The sequence below is a fragment of the Bombyx mandarina genome, chromosome 09 (assembly GCF_030267445.1).
Source record: "Bombyx mandarina strain Sakado chromosome 09, ASM3026744v2".
NCBI lineage: Eukaryota > Metazoa > Arthropoda > Insecta > Lepidoptera > Bombycidae > Bombyx > Bombyx mandarina.
In genome coordinates, this window is record NC_143216.1 from 9,133,957 (window position 1) to 9,153,685 (window position 19,729).

General features: G+C 45.3%; 1 protein-coding gene and 2 pseudogenes across 1 annotated transcript; all 3 read left to right on the plus strand.

The window, feature by feature from the left end:
* The first annotated feature begins 1,331 nt into the window (after positions 1–1,331).
* Positions 1,332–17,126, plus strand: LOC114239832 (uncharacterized). Its single transcript, XM_089729764.1, has 3 exons — positions 1,332–1,491; positions 16,560–16,744; positions 16,803–17,126. The coding sequence occupies exons 1-3, from the start codon at positions 1,341–1,343 to the stop codon at positions 16,854–16,856; spliced, it is 390 nt and encodes a 129-aa protein (XP_089585890.1). The 5' UTR covers positions 1,332–1,340; the 3' UTR covers positions 16,857–17,126.
* LOC149502336 (uncharacterized) lies at positions 3,920–5,928 on the plus strand (annotated as a pseudogene).
* Positions 13,463–16,311, plus strand: LOC149502337 (uncharacterized; annotated as a pseudogene).
* Positions 17,127–19,729: the final 2,603 nt, after the last annotated feature.

Here is a 19,729-nt window from a genome sequence, read left to right on the forward strand (position 1 = left end):
GCGGCGCTATTACTACAGGACAAAGAAGAACACAACAAAACAGAAATAACAAAAAGAAACAAAACAAATAAACACTTCCAGGACAACACTTTGTCGGCAGATGTACTACGAACACAGGCCGCGCGAACAATGGCCGGGCTAACAAAAGCCGGGCGAACAAGGGCCGGGCGATCGAGTGGTCGATGAGCACGTCCGCACGTGACGAATGCTTCTATCGAGATGAGTGTTCAATTCTCTGGAAAATACCACTAGACACGAAGAACTATTAGCCGATATGTATAATCAGCGCATTCAACAATTACCTTAATGTATTCAGTAAATTAAACATGTACATTTAAATGTAAATCAATTACATAATTACGGTAAAGTGAAGCCTTTTTAACCAAGCATTTATAATTTGTATTTTTCATTTAGAAAAACAATACAAAACGTAACATATTTAAAATAGAATTTAAACTATTACCACAATATTTATTATAAAATATTGTGGTGCATATTGTTCGTAGTGGGGCGTATTTTAAATGCATCCTACTCATTTCTATTGGGTGGGTGAAACTGTGATACAATATTATATGAACATCGACCTCATCTCTCAAGACGGGTGATTCTGATGTCAGTAATAGATAATAGGCAGTAATAGATATCAAAGCAAGTACGGAGTAAGTTATCGCAGACTGGGTCCTCTATAACTAAGATTTCCTTGCACCCTTCGATCAACAATTGATGATCGAAGCTTGCACCGGTCAGTTTCAGATTTCAGTTAACTATAAGTTCTTGTTTGTTATCAAGACTGGTATTGATCTTTATAAACCAATCACTCGGCAACCAACCCTGCCTATTTCTGCCGTGAAGCGGTAATGCGTTTCGGTTTGAAGCATAGGGCAGACGTTGTAACTATACTGAGACCTTAGAAGTTATATCTTAAGGTGGGTGGCGCATTTACGTTGTAGATGTTTATGGGCTCCAGTAACCACTTTACACCAGGTGGGCTGTGAGCTCGTCCACCCATCTAAGCAATAAAAAAAAACCAACCACAATTGCTTTTTTTAATGACTTTGTTGACAGATGAGCATACGCCTCACCTGATGGTTACTGTCATTCATGGACGTTAGCAATGCCAGGGGCACAGCCAAATCGCTGCCTACCATTATAAAGGGTTTGGCGGTTTCAAAAATAACAATCATAATATCTTATTCAAAATGTTTTCTTAAAAAATTAAATTAAGCTCTAAGATACATTAAAAAAAATTATTTAAACTGTTAATTCGTAATCTGTTAATTTGTTTCGATATTTAAAGGAAATAAACATTAGTTTTTTTTTCTTTCTTTCAGATATACATAATGTTGATACTCATGAGGAGTAGCACCATTGTGTTCGGCGACAATGCGGAAAGGGTGTACAGCCTCGACGACAAAGTGAAATGCTGCAGCAGATGGCTCTCCACGATCATCTTCAACTTCTGTAATAACGATTACAAGATTGTCAAAAGAGGTACATCGCTAATGATAGGTTATCAATTCATTTACTTTATTAATTGTGTGGTTTGATTGCACGTGTTGATTGTTGTCATTTTTGTTCTGTTTTGGTCGATATGAGGGTGCATTTGAGACTTTGAACTGTGGACTCCGATGCCGTCTGTCAGTCAACACGTGCACATGAGCGCGAATAAAATTATTTCGCGTACATCGTCTTTGTCCAATACAACCTTCATAGTTCAAAAGCTTGAATGAAAACCGATTTTGGTCTCAATTCAATAGATCAGTCAGTATTGTCACTACGGTTGCCGGCGTTGAATTTGTGCTAAATCATAAGTAAAGTAATTATTGTAAAGTACATTTATCTACTGTATAAACTAATTAACTAACTTTGTGTAAGGGTAAAATTTCTGATTAATATATTTAATATGTTTATTGTATTTATCATGGGTATTGCATTTATGTAAACGTGACATTTATGCATAAATTGTTTACTTTTAGTTTTTGTTTATCACGTTATGTACGCCGCGATAAATTTTTTTACTTAGAAACTCTTATCCGCCGGATTGTTTCCAGAAGATATCGCTCTTAGCGATAAGGCCATTGTGGTTTTGTATTTAGTGTTTTGCAGTTGTGGTAATTTTCTATTCGTGTATAATAGATATATACATATTCAATTGGGTCTCGGCTTAAGTTTAACTTTCACCAATGCCGTGAAGAGTGGGAGTATATTGATGACAGAGCGGTATTCTGAAATAAAAATACACTAGAAGTAAACTTAACAAGTACTTACTTACTTACTTTTTACGAGAGCTACACCGTTCTCATTCATGTTAAGTTTTAAGCCACGTTCTTTTATTCTCGTCTGCCACCACTGGATACTGCACGGAATCGTTTTTCTTTTTTAGAAAACTATAATATTTAGTTATTTATAAAAAGTTGTGTTGTTGACCAAATTAGACACGTCTATTAATCCGGGCCAATTTAATGTGATTTCCTTTCTAATCACGGTTTTTCTATACTTTTTATTTTTATTATTTTATTAAGTTCACTCAATTAAAATATTTTTTTATAGTATATTTTAAAATTTAAATAATGATATGGTGTATTATCAAGTTAGGATAGATTCATAAGTAATTTTACTTATTGTAAAGACTGATGATTATGTATTAAAGATATAATAAAACATTTTGTGTACGTTCAGTTGAGACTATGAGTACATCAACTATTTTAATAAATTCCCGAGTCACGTCTCCTATTTTAATCCTGAAATTCGCTTAGCTGCAAATTTTCAAATATTTCATTCACTACCAAAATATTATGCGTTAACATTTTTATTTGTTTAGTTTTGGGCCTTAAAAAGTCGATCGAGATTTTAGCGTACTGTTATATCTTCCCTTTGTATGACTATATTGAACTGTAGACACATTAAGTCATGAACTCAGCATTTCATGCGAGAAGCTCATATAACTTTAATAATAAAACAACAGTTCAATCTCAGCCCTCATTTGACGTACTCGTTGCTTTCGTCACATTCTATTTTTTTTAACAATTACTAAATCTTATACTAAATCAGTAGTTTTTTTTAAAACGTGAACTCCCGAACCTCGCATAACATTGGTGGCAGCGTGAAAGGGATCAAAAAACCCGGTCCTCGGTTCGTCTCCGTACCTAAAGTCATCACCGTGATTCTGGAGAACAGCCATACCTTCCAGGTATGGCTGTTTTTCACTGGTGGTAGGACCTCTTGGGAGTCCGCACGGGTAGGTACCACCACCCCGCCTATTTCCGCCGTGAAGCAGTAATGCGTTTCGGTTCGAAGGGTGGGGTAGCCGTTGTAACTATACTGAGATCTTAGAACTTATATCTCGAGGTGGGTGGCGCATCTACGTTGTAGATGTCTATGGGCTTCAGTAACCACTTAACACCAGGTGGGCTGTGAGCTCGTCCATCCATCTAAGCAATAAAAAAAAAAGAAAATAATAATAATGTGAGCTTTGAAAGAAGAAAAAGAAGAAAATAACCACTGTATCCTGGAAAGAATAGAGGAGAAAATTGTCAAGACACTGCGAATTCCACCGTCTCCTGTGAAAAAAAAACACTATTCAAATTCCACTGTCTCCTGTAAAAAACAAGACATCAGATTCCACCGTCTCCTTTGAAAAACAACTTATCAAATTCCACTGTCTCCTGTGAAAAACGACTCTTCAAATTCCACCGTCTCCTGTGAAAAACGACTCTTCAAATTCCACTGTTTTCTATGAGAAAACTACACATCAAATTCCACTGCTTCCTGTGAGAAGAAAAGTAAGGCGCAAATTTTATCATATATTCAAACTCATCGCGTGAAGGAAGTCCTACTCAAGAATCAAATCATCATCATCCCGTCTCCCGGTTCTTCGTGCTCCAACTTCGAGATGCTCCTCGTACTGTAAGTTCTAAGATAAGGAACTTGATAATTCACCGACTTAATTGTATAATCACTAATTCGTTTTATAAATTTATTAATAACTAGCGACCCGCCCTCGCTTCGCTTCGGAAACATTAAAACACACATGAAACCAAAAAAAAAAAAAACCAAAAAAAAAAAATAGCCTATGTTCATCAGGGACAATGTCGGCATCTAATGGAAAAAGAATTTTTCAAATCGGTCCAGTAGTTTCGGAGCCTATTCGAAACAAACAAACAAACAAATCTTTCCTCTTTATAATATTAGTATAGATTAATTACCCTGCGATTTAAAATAAAATATCATATTAAAAATATTCAAACCACGCGTCTAACATTCAATGCAATCTGAAATTTCTTAGAAGCGATAAGGACCGCCCGCACGCGTGCAACTTTTAGATAATTTAAATAGCCGTAAGTTTTAACCTTGTAATAATCTCACCACTATAAGTTATACATCGTGCTTTTTCAATTTCAAATTTTATGTAAAATATTATTATAATTTTTTTTTCTTTTTTTTTTCTTCCTGTTTGTTTGTTTTAATCATTTTAAGTCACATAAATATAAATAAATATTTGAATAACATATACATAAATCATATATTGAATGACGAAACAGAGAGAGGTTAAAGAAGAAGAACCTGTTACAATGTCGGAAATTGCTCTAAACGTCCTTATCAAATTCATCGGTACTTTCGATGGTTTACGAGATAAACTAACATCGTTCTTAAATAATTGTCGCAACGCCATAAATTTAGCATCCGCTTCTCAAGCAGAGGTTCTCTTAAAATATATACTCAGCCGCCTAGAGGGCAAAGCGGAAACGGCATGTGCCGTCAAAGAATTTACTAAATGGTCACAGTTAGAAGAATTCTTAAAAACTCAATTTGGAGACGTTAAACATTATGCATACTTATTATCAGACCTTCAAGAATGCAAACAAGGCCGAAACGAATCCGTAAGCCAATATTAATTAAGGGTTGAATCTTGTCTCGCTAAATTATTAACGGAGATAAATATTTCAATACCGACCAAGAAAAAGGACGAGTTAGCCGGACGGCTGGCTGCTATGCAAGACCTCGCTCTGAACGTTTTCATAATACGATTACAACCCCCATTAGCTACAGTAGTCAGATGTAGGGACCCTAGCACTCTAAATGAAGCGATTAATTTTGCGACGGCGGAAGAAAAATTTATAGGGATGACAGTTAAAAGACAGTTTGGCCCGTCTACTAGCACGCATGCTGAGCGTACACCAACCAATAATCACCCTACTCCGAGGCCTCAGTTTCAACCTCAGTCCAATTTCAGAACAAACACCGCTGTCTGTAGATACTGCAAAAATGTAGGCCATACCATAGAAAACTGCCGCAAGCGACAATTCAACAACGATAGACGAATGCAATATACTCCGAATCCTAATTATTCACAGGGAACTAACTCCTCGATATCCGAATCGCGTTCATTTTGTAAACGACAACAATGCCGGTTATAGCAACCCCAATCAAACAACACCCACAAACGAACATTTAAACGAGTAACGGGCCCACGGCGGTGTCTCGTGAGCCCCAAAGGCCTAAACCCGATCCACCCTTATACAAAGGACACCAACACATTCACTGTTTCCGCTGTTTCTACTAAATCCACCGAATCTACTAATTCTACTAAATCCACTGAATCTACTAAATCCACTGAATCCACTGAATCCACCGAATCCACTAAATCTACTAAATATGCTAAACCTACTAAATCAACTAAATTTACTAAATCTTCTAAACCTATCAAATCCACTGAATCAAATGTTTCCATTACACCTGCTGCTTCATCAACTCAAGTCACGACTACTATTCCCGTTGTTCCTACCATATCTCTCCTATACATCCTAGTTGCTCAGAGTCAAAAATTTACGAAATAAAATTCAATCAATCAAAACGTTATTTACCACACATAAAAATTTAACTTAACTTAATAATCATGACCTTGCCTTCTTAATCGATACTGGCTCCTGTGTTTTTTTTTTTTTTTTTTTGTCAGGTGGAAATCGCCGGACTTCCGCCCTTCACTGGGGATGGAGGGCGGGGCATGTCGGAGTCGAACCGACTAAAACCTCCTGTCTCTCAACAACCAACGTCCAAACCTCGCATGAGACAAAACTCATGAAAAGGCAAAGGGGGGAAAGTGAAGCGTTTAGTGCGGAGCACATCTCTCCCATCACCCTCCCCCTCGGGACGCCGGAATGGCGGTCGTCGGCGCCACGACCACCAGCCCTCTCGGTCGGCAGGCTATCCGAAGCCCGCCTAGATGGCGCCGGTTAGAATGGTCTATCCTACGGAATACCCCGCTGGGTCAGAACCAGCGTGGGTTGAGGATAGCCGGCCTTCCATCACCCGGATGCTCATGCATAAAACGCGTGCAGAGCACCTTGCACGTCGTCTTCTTAGGCCCCCTTCGCCGGTCCCCAGGCCGACATGTGAGGGGACCCGAAACACTTAGAGGGCCAGGGCTTGGGCGATATCCGCCTCCCTGGCCCCCGCTCGACGGCGGCGGGCCTGTGCGTCTCTCACGCGCCCCGCCGCCTCCTTCTGCGAGATGGTGCACTCGCAGAAGTCGAGTATCGCCTTCCACGACTCGTCGTCACCGAGCATCGATGCCACAACACTCGGCAACGACAAGTCGTTTCCTATTTTTGCGACGAGGACACGGCGCCACCCCTCCCATGCGGGGCAGGCGACGAGCGTGTGCTCCGCCGTGTCCAAGTCGCAACCACAATGGTGGCACTCTGCCGTCGGCTCGGCTCCGATCCGGTGCAGGAACTCACCGAAGCAACCATGCCCAGTGAGCAGCTGCGTGAGCCGGAAAGTGAGGCGTCCTCTGTCACGATTCACCCAGTTCACAAGAACCGGGCGAATCGCCTCGACGGTCCTACGACCAGCCGAAGGATCGGCCAGGACTGCCGAGATTGGGCCTTCCGCGCTCTGACCACACTGGGGCTGGGACGCGCCACGCCCCGGACACGAAGGTCAGCCCGCCACTGATAGTCAGCAGCGAGCGCCTCCGCCTCCAGGACCCAAGGCGGCGTCCCAGCCAGTACACACGCCGCCTCGAAAGAGATGGTGCGATAACTACGGATGACCCTGACCGCGATGGTGCGTTGCGGCCGTTGCAGCAGCTTCGCTACCCCCACGGCCAGGGACTGGCCCCACACGGGCGCCCCGTATAGGGCCATTGATCGCACCACCCCTGTATAGAGACGGCGCGTCACCTGGTCAGGCCCCCCGACATTGGGAAGGAGCCGGCTTAACGCGCCGGCCACCCCCAACAAACGAGGGACCAGATTCTGAAAGTGAGCACGGAAGGTCCAACGACTGTCCAGAATGAGGCCGAGGTACTTCAACTGCACCCCGACCCCGATACGGACGCCTCCAACCACGATATGGGCATCGACAGGTGGCACTCTCCGGGGCCTGTGGAACCACATGGCCTCGGATTTACTGAGCGCCACGTCGAGGCCCAATCTCCTGATTTTGCCGACGACATGCGCCACCCCAGCCGTAGCAAGACGGGCAGACTCAGCAAAACTCCCCCCCCCGGGCCACGACCAACGTGTCGTCTGCGTAACAGATTACGCTCAGGCCCGGGAGGAGGGCACCCCTCAGCACCCAGTCATACCCGATATTCCACAAAAGAGGGCCGAGCACCGACCCCTGTGGAACACCGCGCACGATCGGGAACCGGTGCACGATCCCACCGTGTCCGGTACACGTGACCGATCTGTCCTCCAAGTAGGAACCCACCAGCCGGCGAAGGTAGGGGGGCACTCCGTGTCGTTCCAGCGCCCCTCCTATCACGGACCAGGGCAGGGTGTTGAACGCATTGGCGATATCGAGTGACACCGCCAAAGCCACCCCACCCCCGGAAACGGCCTCATCCGAGAGGGCCCGCACGCGAAGGATCGCGTCTACCGTTGAGCGGCCCTCTCGGAAGCCATACTGCTCCGCCGACAGATCGGGTCCCACCCTGACCAGATGCTGGATGATGCGGGCTGCCAGAATGCGTTCCAGCAGCTTGCCCACCTCATCCAGCAACACGATGGGACGGTACCCGGCGGCAGTATCCGCCGGGCGCCCCTCCTTTCTCAACAGCACGAGTCTGCCCGTCCTCCACGATGAAGGAAACCGTCCCGACTCGAGGTAGGAGTTGTAAAGCCTCAAGAGTCGGTCCCCCAGGGCACCAAGAGCCAAGGCCCAAACCCGGCCATGGACGCCGTCCGGGCCGGGTGCAGTGTCCTTCGCGCACATTTTGCGCACGGCCACACGGAGCTCCGCCCCCGTTATATGGGGCACCTCGGCAGGGACTTCGCCGTCGTATTCCGGCGGCGAATCCATAGTGGGAGCGACAAATCCCTCCCGCTCCTGCGGGAACAGCGCCGAGACGATGTCCCGCAGCTGCTGAGGCTGGAGACGCTCCGTGATCGGGGGGGCCCATGGGCGCATTTTATTGCGCACCATATGATAGGGCCGCCCCCACGGATCCTCATCCAGCGTCTCCAGGAGACCCTCCATGTGTTGATCCTTGGCTCTTCTGATGGCCAACTGCAGTGCCCTCTGCGCGACGCGAAATGCGGCGTGCAGCCGGGCCTCTGCCGCCGCGAATGCAACTGGATCGTTGCGCCGCGGCAGGCGGCGGCGGCGATGCCTGGTGCACTCGCGCCTCGCCCGAACGCACTCCACGCGGAGTTGCGCAATTTCGGGCGACCACCAGTACGCCTGGCGATTAGGAAGTCGAGGGCCGATCCGGGGCATCGACACATCACAGATGCGACGAATCGTGTCCCGAAACCACCCTGCCTCGCCCTCGACCTCGACTGGGTGTGGACGCATGGGCGCCCACGCCGCCACTGTAGAGGCTTCCATCAGGAGCTCCTTATTCAGGCGCTTCAGTGCCCACTTGGGGAATGACCGGGACGCACCACGGGGGTGGTCCCCGAGGGCGTCCGCGACTGCGGAGCGGGCGGAGAGATCAAACCGAATATATCGGTGATCTGACAACGTCTCCGCCCCCTCCAAAACCCTCCAGTCGCGGATACGGCGCGCGATGGCCGGGCTCGCGAACGTAACGTCCACAATAGACTCGCCCTGCCACCGCACGCACGTCGCAACCGACCCTCTATTCAACAAACAGAGGCCGGCCGCGTTCGCCCACCTCTCCAGTAGCCTACCACGAGCGTCCGAGCGGGGGGAGCCCCATGCGATAGACTTCGCATTGAGGTCCCCCGCGAGAATCACTGGACGAGGAGCGAGGCGGCGAGCAATCGCCCCGATCCCACCCAGGAAATGCCCGAACTCGACGGTAGGCCTGTTCGGAGAGAAGTACGCCCCGATCACGACGGTCCCTTCCAGCTGCACCGCGACGAACCCTTGGCCCCTGGTCACCATCGCCAGGGGGGGGATCGCCGCGTCTCTTCTTATGACTATGGCCGCCAGGCCGCCGTCGTCCCCAAACCAGCAATCATTTGCTGGGGGAACGAAGTACGGCTCGGCGACCACAGCCACATCTATGGACCACTCCGCCATGCTCTGAGACAGCATGTCCTGAGCTCTGGCGGAGTGGTTCAGGTTTCCTTGGAGGAAGCGATAGGTGCGATCCATTACTGTTGGACCACATCCATCGCCCCCTCCCCTTCACCGCTGCCCCCGCCCTCCGGCACCAGCGCCGCAGCGGGGATTAAAGCGTTGGTCAGTGCTCCTCTGGCCAACCTTCTCTTTTGCCGGCGCTTCGATTTTCGGCGCCGGTTGCGTTCGGTATTATTACCGGACGGGAAGCACGCCTTGCCTCCCGTCCGGTGGTTTGCCCTGCGTCCGGCTGCAGCGCACAGAGCGCAATGCGGTGTGGCCGTGCAGGACGCAGCTTTATGGCCCGTCTGGCCGCAGCGGAAACACAAACCGCTGCGGTCAACCGAGCTGGTGCACCTAGCGAGTCCGTGCCCCGTGCTGAAGCACCGGAGGCATCGCCAGGCACGTGGTTCTTGGAGACGCACGTGGGCCGCTATCCAGCCCACGCGCAGTCTCCCCGGATCCCCCGTCGATCTTCCCGGTGGAGGAGTGTCCAAGGAAGTGGCCGCCTCCACAGGGCAGCGCGCCCACGCTGACCTGGCCCCGGAGTACCCTGAGCGAAGTTCGCCCACGGTCACGCTCTCTGGGGCACATCTCCCCTGGGCCGCTATCGCAGCTGCCACCTCCTCCTTGGTGGCGCAGTCGTCCAGGCCGGTGATCCTAATCTCGGCCATCCTCACCGGCCTGTGCACGCGCACCTCTTCCTCCGGCAACGCCACGCGGAGCGTCGCCACTAGTTTGTCCGCGATGCCAGAACTATCGGCACCGGGACACTCCAATAGCTTCGCCCCATTGGCTGTGTGCCGGAAGCGGAGGCCCTCCTCTGCTCCGATTTCTTCCAAGCTTACGGCCGCGCGCGCCCGAGCCATAACCTCATTATACGTGAGGCCCCTTTCGATGGCGGCCGGCAGCAACGTCACTACAACGGCAGCCGACCCCGCTGCGCGCGGCTTCTTCTTCTTGTTTTTGGTCTTGCTAGCCGCCGGTGCTCGACCCTCGCGGGGAGCAGCCACGGCCGCCAGCGCTGTGTTTCGGGTAACAGCAGTCGGCGCTCGACCCCCTTGGGGAGCTGCCAGAGCTGCTGTCTGTCGCAATCTTTTGGTGCCCCGCTTCACCACTTCCGTCCAGCCCTCGTCCATGCTTGACGGGGGGGGAGGAAGGACACGGGGCTGAGGTTGGAATCGCGGGGCGGGATTCTGGGCGCCCGCACCTCTGTTATGCTGATTCCGGCTTCCACGTCGTGCCACCCTCGCGGATGGGGTAGAAGTGGAGGTCGGCTGGGTGGCCTGGTCCCGCGGGGCGGTCGCGGCTGTTGGTACAGGGACGCCAGCTCTGGAACCAATCGAGGAACGGAGCATCTCCTCAAGGCCAGCCAAGTGTTTGCCGACCTCAACCGCCACCGCCCGCGAGATGCAGGCCATCATTTCCTGTCTGCTTGGGAGGGAGTGATCCACTCCCCCCATTTCAGCAGCCATGTTATAAGGCCTCTGCGACCCTGCAGCACGTGGGGGCGAAAGAGGCGGCTCCGAAGACCTGGGCTGTGGCAGCGCCGGCCACTCGTCTACCATCCTCGCCAGTGGCGAACGGATGTCCTCAGTCCTTAACCTTCCTGTCTGTATGGATGCAGGGGCGGCCGATATCCGGGAAGGCGGCGCAGGCCTTAACTCAACCCTCCGAGGGGGGCGAGGGAGCGCGGGAGTAGGCACGCACGGAACAGGGGCCACAGAAGTGGGCGCTGGCATGAGCGCCGCCACACTCATCCCAGCCCGCGAAGGCGTCCTGGTGTCCATCTTCCTCACGGGTGGCTCAGAGCGTGCCAGCGCGGGTATCGGCGACAAGGGAGTCCCCTCTCGCAAGGCTGGGGAGTCCCCCAGAATGCGACTCTCCCTGGAGTCAAGCTGCGCTACGAGTTTGGACATGGTAGGGATCAGCTTCGTCCTAACCATAGCGGCTCCCTCCCGGAGCCTCTTCCGGTAGCTGCTACCTGGCTCAGTGCCCTTGGCAGCCACGGTCGACAGCAACTTAGCCAGATTGACCAGGGCGTGGTCGAGGTCGCGGAATGCCTCGTCCCCGCTAGCCAGGGACGCGGCCGACGTTGACATCGACTCCACCGACGTCGCCGGTGACACTGCGCCCCTCCTCCTCACTGGTGCCCACTGGGGTGCGGGCATCGTGTCTTTCGACGCGGCAGGCCCCGAAATCACCGGAGCCACCTCCTCGACGGGCATGGTCTTTTCCGGCACCTCGGTGCTGGAGGATGACGCACCGCCGTCGTCGGAAGTTGCTACGGGGGTCTTCCTTCGGCCCCTCTTTTTCCCCGCCGATGGTTTGGTGGGGTTCATCGCAACCGATTCGCTGGCGAGCGCAGAGCGCATCGAGCCGGCGATCAGGGAGCGCATCGGTTCGACGGGAATTCCGCTGCCCGTCGCACAGCCTCCTTCATCTTGGCAATTGTTGCCCCCCCCAGAATACGTGGGGCAGCGTGCTTCCACCGAGGTGGAAGCACAGAGGGATTCTCCGCCCGACTCGCAGGCGGTACCCTCCTGGGGTACTAACTTTTCACAATTAGCCATCATCATTTGATCCTTTTTTATTAACCAGGGGTTTGGTCCCCTGGGATCTACGACACCCTCGGGACTGGAAACCCTCCAGCCATACATCCCATCGCCGGGTGTCGAGCTTGAGATTGGGGCATTTTTGAAGAAGTTTGCGTCCTCGCAGCTCCGACCAATAAAGGCAGGAGCCCCCGTTCCCCATGACTGGGGTTTACGGTTTGGCCGACGGTGGCCGAGGCCTGTCCGTCGCCCACAACGCGGTGTGGAACCACGCCGGCGAGCCGGTACCTCCCATATCTGGAAGGCTTTCCCCTGTAACCGAAGCCGGGGACATGGCAACCCGCAGCCGGAAGACACAAAAGTGCCGCCGGCTCATCAGGCTCCCGAGAGCCAACCCCTCATCCCCTGAATGCCTCCCTTTGCCAGTGCAAAGGGCGTGGGGAGAGAGTCCCTCGCTCTCTCTCAAGGAGCACCCGTGAATACGGAAGCAGCCAAGGAGAGCTGGGCGCAGTTCTCTTGGTCGCGGCGTCCCACACAGATTCCTCTGCACGCGATTTTAGGGACGCACGCTTAAGCCCCACCGCTACGACAAGGCGGAACTACGTTCGGTGGGGTCTCCTGTGTTAGTCTTATAAAAGCAAAATCAATTAAAACCATTACGAAGTCGTATATAAAAAGGGCAAAATAAATAGTAATGCTGACACTTTGTCGCGTTATCCAGTAAATCCAGTTATCCAAGACGATCCTCAACCTTCTACATCAGGTTTATCTAATGACAACCCTCTTCAAGACGAAATCCTTAATTCGGACAAAGATGACGATTTAATTAACTTGGGCGATTTGGGGATTATTCCTCTCAATGAACCAAATATAGATTTCACTCCACTGTACCCACCGACTCCACCGAATCCTCCAACTCCAATAAATCCTCCTACTTCTTTTGACTCTCTCCCTTCGCTAGATCCTGTTCCATCTCTGAAACCGTCTCCGCCATTAAATACTCCATCCGAAACAGCGAGACATATTGATGAGGTACCTTCCTACTCTAGTAAAGATTACTCGGATTTTCTAAAATCTTTCACTAATCAAAATGATACCTATAATACACAAATAAAAGAACATAACGAAAGTCTTCTTAAAAGCAAAGCAAAAACCATTCTTGTTCCCGTGTCTATTGATTATGATGAATCGAACCCCTACATCGAAGACATCATATCACCATCAGATGACTCCATCAACAATGGTGAACGTGAACTTCATTCTTTCAAAAAACACACTATAAAAGGGAAAACTTACTATCTGCTTTTGACAAATTCTTGATATTTTCTTTATATTCTTTTGATATTTTCAAAACACTAAAGTCAGTCAGAGACGATATCATACTTGCAGGAGATATTAATGAAATAGCTATATCTGATTTCAGAAATCCGTTTGAACAAAATTCTTGTGAATTCTTAAAAATTAAACAGATTTGGTCCTCACCTTACCACCCCCAAACTGAAGGTGCTCTTGAAAGAAGCCACTCGACCCTAAAGGAGTACTTAAAATCCTACGTGAATGAGAACCAATCTAATTGGCACAAATTCGTCTATACTGCTATGCTCACCTATAACAGCACAGTCCATACTACTACCCGTTTTACACCCTATGAACTAGTTTTTGGGCATAAATCTTCCATCCCCGACTCTATCTTTGAAGTACGCCCTGACATCACTTATCCTGAATACATCAAAAAGCTTCACCATCGACTTAAAATATCTAGGGAAAAAGCATTGCAAAATATTCAAAGTTCCAAAGAAAAATCAAAGACTTACTACGATAAACATACCCGCTCTGTACAGTATAATGCCGGCGACTACGTCTATTTGAAATATCATCTAAGGCTTCGAAAAGCTCTCTCTCCTGTATGAAAAGGTCCCTATAAAATCGTAAGAGTAAATACTAATAACACCTTGACTCTCCTTATTAATCGACCTCATGTAAATCACCACTTTGACCAAGTTAAACCTGCAAATCTGAATGATTAAAATATTTACATGTTAATAGATGAATAATTAAGTTCTTATCATATTCTAGTTACTAACTTACTAATTCCTATATGCAACATATTATATACTATCTTTTTATACAAATCAAATTAGACTAGTAATTATGATTCACAGAATCATCGTCGTTCATTGTAGCGCCGCTTTAACAACTGATGACAACCTATTTGTGGAGTACATCACCAAGAGCCCTGGTATACTATTCGACTCTGTTGGCACCTTAAAGACGATTAATGACCAATTTCATATTGTTATTCCGATGGATGTGTCCCCATATAAAAGCTATGTTCAGAACATCAACGATTTCTTTAACACTATTCGATTTCAATGCCGTGAAAATAAAGAAATAGATTATTCTAAATGTCAAAACATGCTAGAACCTCTAAACTCATTATACAAAGATATTTCACGCGATTTCGATTCTATTTCACACATAGTATCTAATAGCGTATCTAAACGATCAGCATGGTTTGCCGGTGTAGGTGTTGTTTTTAAGCATATATTTGGCACCATGGATGAAGATGATGCAGAAAACTATAATAAAGCTATTCAGAATTTGTATAACAATGAAAAAATTATTGTTAATTCCACAAGGAAAAATATAATTGTATCTCAAATAGCTATATTAAATATAAATCAATCCTTACATGAAATAAATATTAATGAGGCTAAACTAAATGATGCTATGCACTAAATGTCTAATGAAATTTATAATATATCTCAAATGGTTAAAATTGATAATGTTTTTAATATTTTGCATTCTAACCTCTTGGCTCTTTCTTTCAAAATGGAAGATATACTAAATTCCATTTTGTTTGTGAAATCTAATGTACTACATCCATCTATCTTGACTCCTAATCAATTATATAAGGATATTGTCCGTAATCTTAAGGTAGTTCCTATGTATAGAGATTTTCCAGTAAGCCTAGAACTTAATAATATTCATATTTTACTAAATGTTGCTAATTTAGTTTGCTATTATGTTGACGATAAGCTAGTTTTCGTAATTAAGTTACCTTTAGTCAGTGTTCCAGAATATAACTTGTATAAAACCATACCTCTCCCAATCTCACATGTTACTGACTCTTCTAATTCGTTTGTGATGATCTTACCTTCTGAAGAATACATAGCTGTAAGTAAAGATAAATCTTCCTTCACGTATCTGAAAAGTTTAAATCCTTGTAAAAATGTTATAACTACTCAAACTTACCTGTGCGAATCGACTGATGTTTATACAATACCCGGAAATCCGTCCTGTGAAATTGAAATTATTACAAAATCTGCAACAACTTTACCTGAAAGTTGTCAATATAAAATAATACATGATGACATAGATATATGGCATAAGCTACATAATGAGAAATTTATATTTGTCCAATCTAAATCTTCCAAACTCTCGATTGAATGCGATAACAATGATGTAACCGAAATTGTTATATCTGGTACAGGTGTACTTAGTATTCCAACGAAATGTATTGGTTATCATGAGAACTTTAAGCTAATGAGGAAAATCTCACCTAAGATTGATGTGCCTAGTATTGTATCTACTTTTAATATTCTTAATGATAGTTGCTGTAATTTAAGCCAAATTAGAAAATAGATCTTGCCAATGTCTAAAATACAGAATGTTAATTTAGATAGTCTATAAACTATAAATATTGCCTCGGATAAAATAATTAAGGAATAAGATCTTGTACGATATCTAGGTGACTGGAATAGTCTTTTTAGTTTTCCTATTTTAAGTGTGCTAGCTTTTATTCTATGTTTTAGTATTTTGATTTTTTATGTTTGTAAAAAGAATGAGTATCTGCAAAGATTATGCAGAACTAATAAATTAACTATTGATAAAGAACAAAATTCTGAAACAGAAATGGAAATAGAACAACCTCGTTTGCGTATGGGTTAAACCATATTGAAAACTTATTTTTCGATAAGTTTCCTCTTAAAAGGGGGGTTGTTGTATCTTCCCCTTTGTATGACTATATTGAACTGTAGACACATTAAGTCATGCACTCAGCATTTCATGCGAGAAGCTCGTATAACTTTAATAATAAAACGACAGTTCAATCTCAGCCCTCATTTGACGTACTCGTTGCTTTCGTCACATTCTATTTTTTTTAACAATTACTAAATCTTATACCAAATCAGTGTAATATAGTGTTCAACATAACATTCAAATAGTTTTTTTTAAAAACGTGAACTCCCGAACCCCGCATAACAGTACGTACCATAAATATTTATGAGGCTAATATTATAATATATTCTGACGAATAAAGATGTATATTAAATGTGAACAATGATGTTCAAATAAATCAATAAAACTTAGATAATCTAGTAGGTTAACTTACAAAATTGAATTACGATTTGATAAAAATAGTAAAAATTAAAAGAAAAATCTGTTTTTATGTTGTTATTGTTTTTACAGAAAAAATGGCGCTTAAAGATCTACAACAATACACGACCAAGCAACGGCTTCTCGTTGAAGGAAAATGGCGGCGTGTTCGTAGACAGGTCGCGAATGAATGTTGCTTACGATCTTGCACTGTCGCTGAGTTCATCAGGTACTGTCCGAAGGACGCTCCGCTCGTGCAGCAACATCCTGAACTCTTCTATTGATCTATCAATGTTTCATTTTACACATCTATTATCCAAAAGATTTCATTAAATTGTATCTCGAGACGTAAAAGTGAATTCAAGTTCAACTATGACAAATCTGAATTAAACATCATCTATCAATTGCTCTCGGATTTTCGCAAATCATAAATATTTTGGGAAATTAATGAATACAGAACTTTTAAAATCTCGTGTAACTTCTATTTCAATTGTAAATGCTTTTTTGGTGGGCCATAAACAACAATGTAATTTGAAAATAAAAATCATAAAGATTTTCATCAATCTAACTGAATGTTATTTAACCGTGTAAGTACAATGTACTGAATAGCAAGGTATTACTACTAAATTAAGCTGTAAATACAATATTTAATCCCAATAACATTGTTTCATTAAATTCTATTATCGAATTTCGAACAATAATTAGTAATGACTAGTGGTCGCTCAGTTGTGGAAATTTGATTTTAATCAGTGATACAACAAGATTTATTTTAGATTGATTTTATTTATCAAAATTTATAAGTCTCGTACAAAAAAAACTTCTTCATCTTGCCCTTCTCCCACATAATTAGGGCTCGGCGCAGCATATTCTCTAACCAAACCAGAATAGGGGTTTGGCATGTGCTTTACTATTAGGTCGTCTTTCTGACGTCAACCCTACTTCTATCTTCAAATATTCATTACTATGTGCTTAGGGAAGGATTTTTTTTGATTGCATTTTTGGCATTTTAAACGGATGCCCGCGAGAACTTTTCCCCACGAGTTTGACTTACTGAGCGGCGGGTTGTAGCCATCAAATAAGACAGGCCTCCCCCGCAGCCTGAAGATCGCCTGCCCCACTGCGGTTTGATAACTTGATGGCGCTACGCTGGAGGCCCTACAAATAAATACGACCCCACAAACCTGGGTGGCTTAACCCAGTGATCCGTTTGTAGTGGCAAACGGCGACGATACCACAAAAACAGGCCCTCACCTGAAATGGTTACCCCGGTCCATGTGTACGGGAGTCCACGTGGAAGACTATACGGTCGTGACCTTATAGAGCCACACTATGACCCATCTAAGCACTGTGGTGCTGCGTCGTTCGTTACGCATGAACGCGGTCAAGGTGATACAAGGTTATCACACTACCTTCGACAACGAGATAAAAAGAACTAGATACACCAAAATCCTGAACATCCAATAGCTTTGAAAGATAGCCATCATCCTGCTTATTTTGAGGCGAAGCAGCCATGCAATATTGTTAGAATAGTGAGAAAGCTGTTATACGATTTCGACCTCAAGATAGGAACCAACATTACCGCCGTGATATCTACGGGCTCGTTCACCCATCTATCCAAAATAAGATTCTGTCTGTGACAGGCCTGCAGTCGATTTTGTTATTAAGCACCTATAGTAACAGAACTTAGGAGATTAGTTGTTAAAACTGATCGTATTGTATCTAGCAGTATTGAAATTGTCAACCGGAGCAAGCTTAGGCAGTTTATCCCAGTGTAACTTTAAAAATGCGAATGTTTTCGTACATAAGTAAAAAAAGAAAATTTATTGTGTAATATCGTGTGGTTAGGTTAAAAAAGCGGTTACTTTATTACTCCGCAGTGAATGGAAGTGGGGTCTCAAAGGGTCATTTATGTCGTTTTTTTTTTTGGACTACAGAACAGGACTATGGTATGTATGTAATTAACATTTATTTTTTGAATTGTCGTGAATGTGGAAATCGTTTTTGCAACTTCGATTGCATTGTCTGTAGTTACTATACAGGCTGTACTGAAGAAGTTCTTTAAAAAGAAGACAAGTTAAGATTTCGAGGTCTTACAAATTAAGAGGTTTTAAAATTTATTATTATATTTAGATAAACAGGACAGTACAGGTTATAAAAACTAACGAACTCACAGCCCACCTGGTGTTAAGTTGTTACCGTAGCCCATAGACATCTACAACGTAAATGCCACCATCCACCTTGAGATATGAGTTCTAAGGTCTCAGTATATGTAGTTATAAACGCTGCCCCACCCTTCAAACCGAAACACATTACTGCTTCATGGCTGAAAAAAGCAGGGTACTTACCCGCGTGGACTCACAAGAGGTCCCACCACCAGTAATTACCCAAATTGTAATTTTGCGGTTTTGATTTTTATTACACGATATTATTCCTTTACCGTGGAAGTCAATCCTGAACATTTGTCAAGTACGTATTTCATTAGAAAGATTGGTATCCGCCTCCGGGATTCGAACACGGATGCATCGCTAAATATTAATTCACAATATATGGAACTACTAAAAGCATGGTACTTATTTTACTGGCTTATGAGTCCACTACTGGGTACCAGCATCTGGTTCTGCTGTGTAACAGTTATGCTTTCTGATTTGAAAAGTGGGGCAGTCATTTTGCAATATATCTCCACCCTTCAAACCGAAACGCATTACTGCTTCACGGTTGAAATAGGCAGGGTGGTGGTACCTCCCGCGCGGATTCACAAGAGGTTCGGTAGGCAGCGGCTTGGCTCTGCCCCTGGCATTGCTGAAGTCCATGGGCGACGGTAACCACTCACCATCAGGTGGGCCGTATGCTCGTCTGCCTACAAGGGCAATAAAAAAAAAAGTAAAAAAAAAGAAAGGTTACGGGTTCTACGTGGCGCACTGAAGTAATTATGTCGATTTCTGTTACTAACGCCCGGATTTCGTAACTTTGCCTTCTTTTGTTTGTTAATGTATGTACTGGTTAAGAAGATCGAAGAGAGAAGTCGAAAATAAATACTTTAATGCACCACGTATGGCATCGGTAACCCACATGGCAGTCAACGTGTTAATTTAAAATAGGCACATTTCCGTAATCATCCCATCCTTAAACGGAATTAATGGACTGTTAAATACTGCCTCATGTCACTTCGATTTCCGAATATATAAAGTATGAATAAATTACTGACTAAAACAATTATTCCCAAAAATTACTGAAGACACATGCTTTTGTGAGCAATTTAGAAT

Excerpts from the sequence above, each read along its gene's own strand:
- LOC114239832 (XM_089729764.1), top strand. The coding sequence starts at position 1,341 with ATGTTGATACTCATGAGGAGTAGCACCATTGTGTTCGGCGACAATGCG. Across the intron at positions 1,492-16,559 it reads TTACAAGATTGTCAAAAGAG|AAAAAATGGCGCTTAAAGAT; the intron begins GTACATCGCTAA and ends TTGTTTTTACAG. Across the intron at positions 16,745-16,802 it reads AGCAACATCCTGAACTCTTC|GTATCTCGAGACGTAAAAGT; the intron begins TATTGATCTATC and ends TTTCATTAAATT.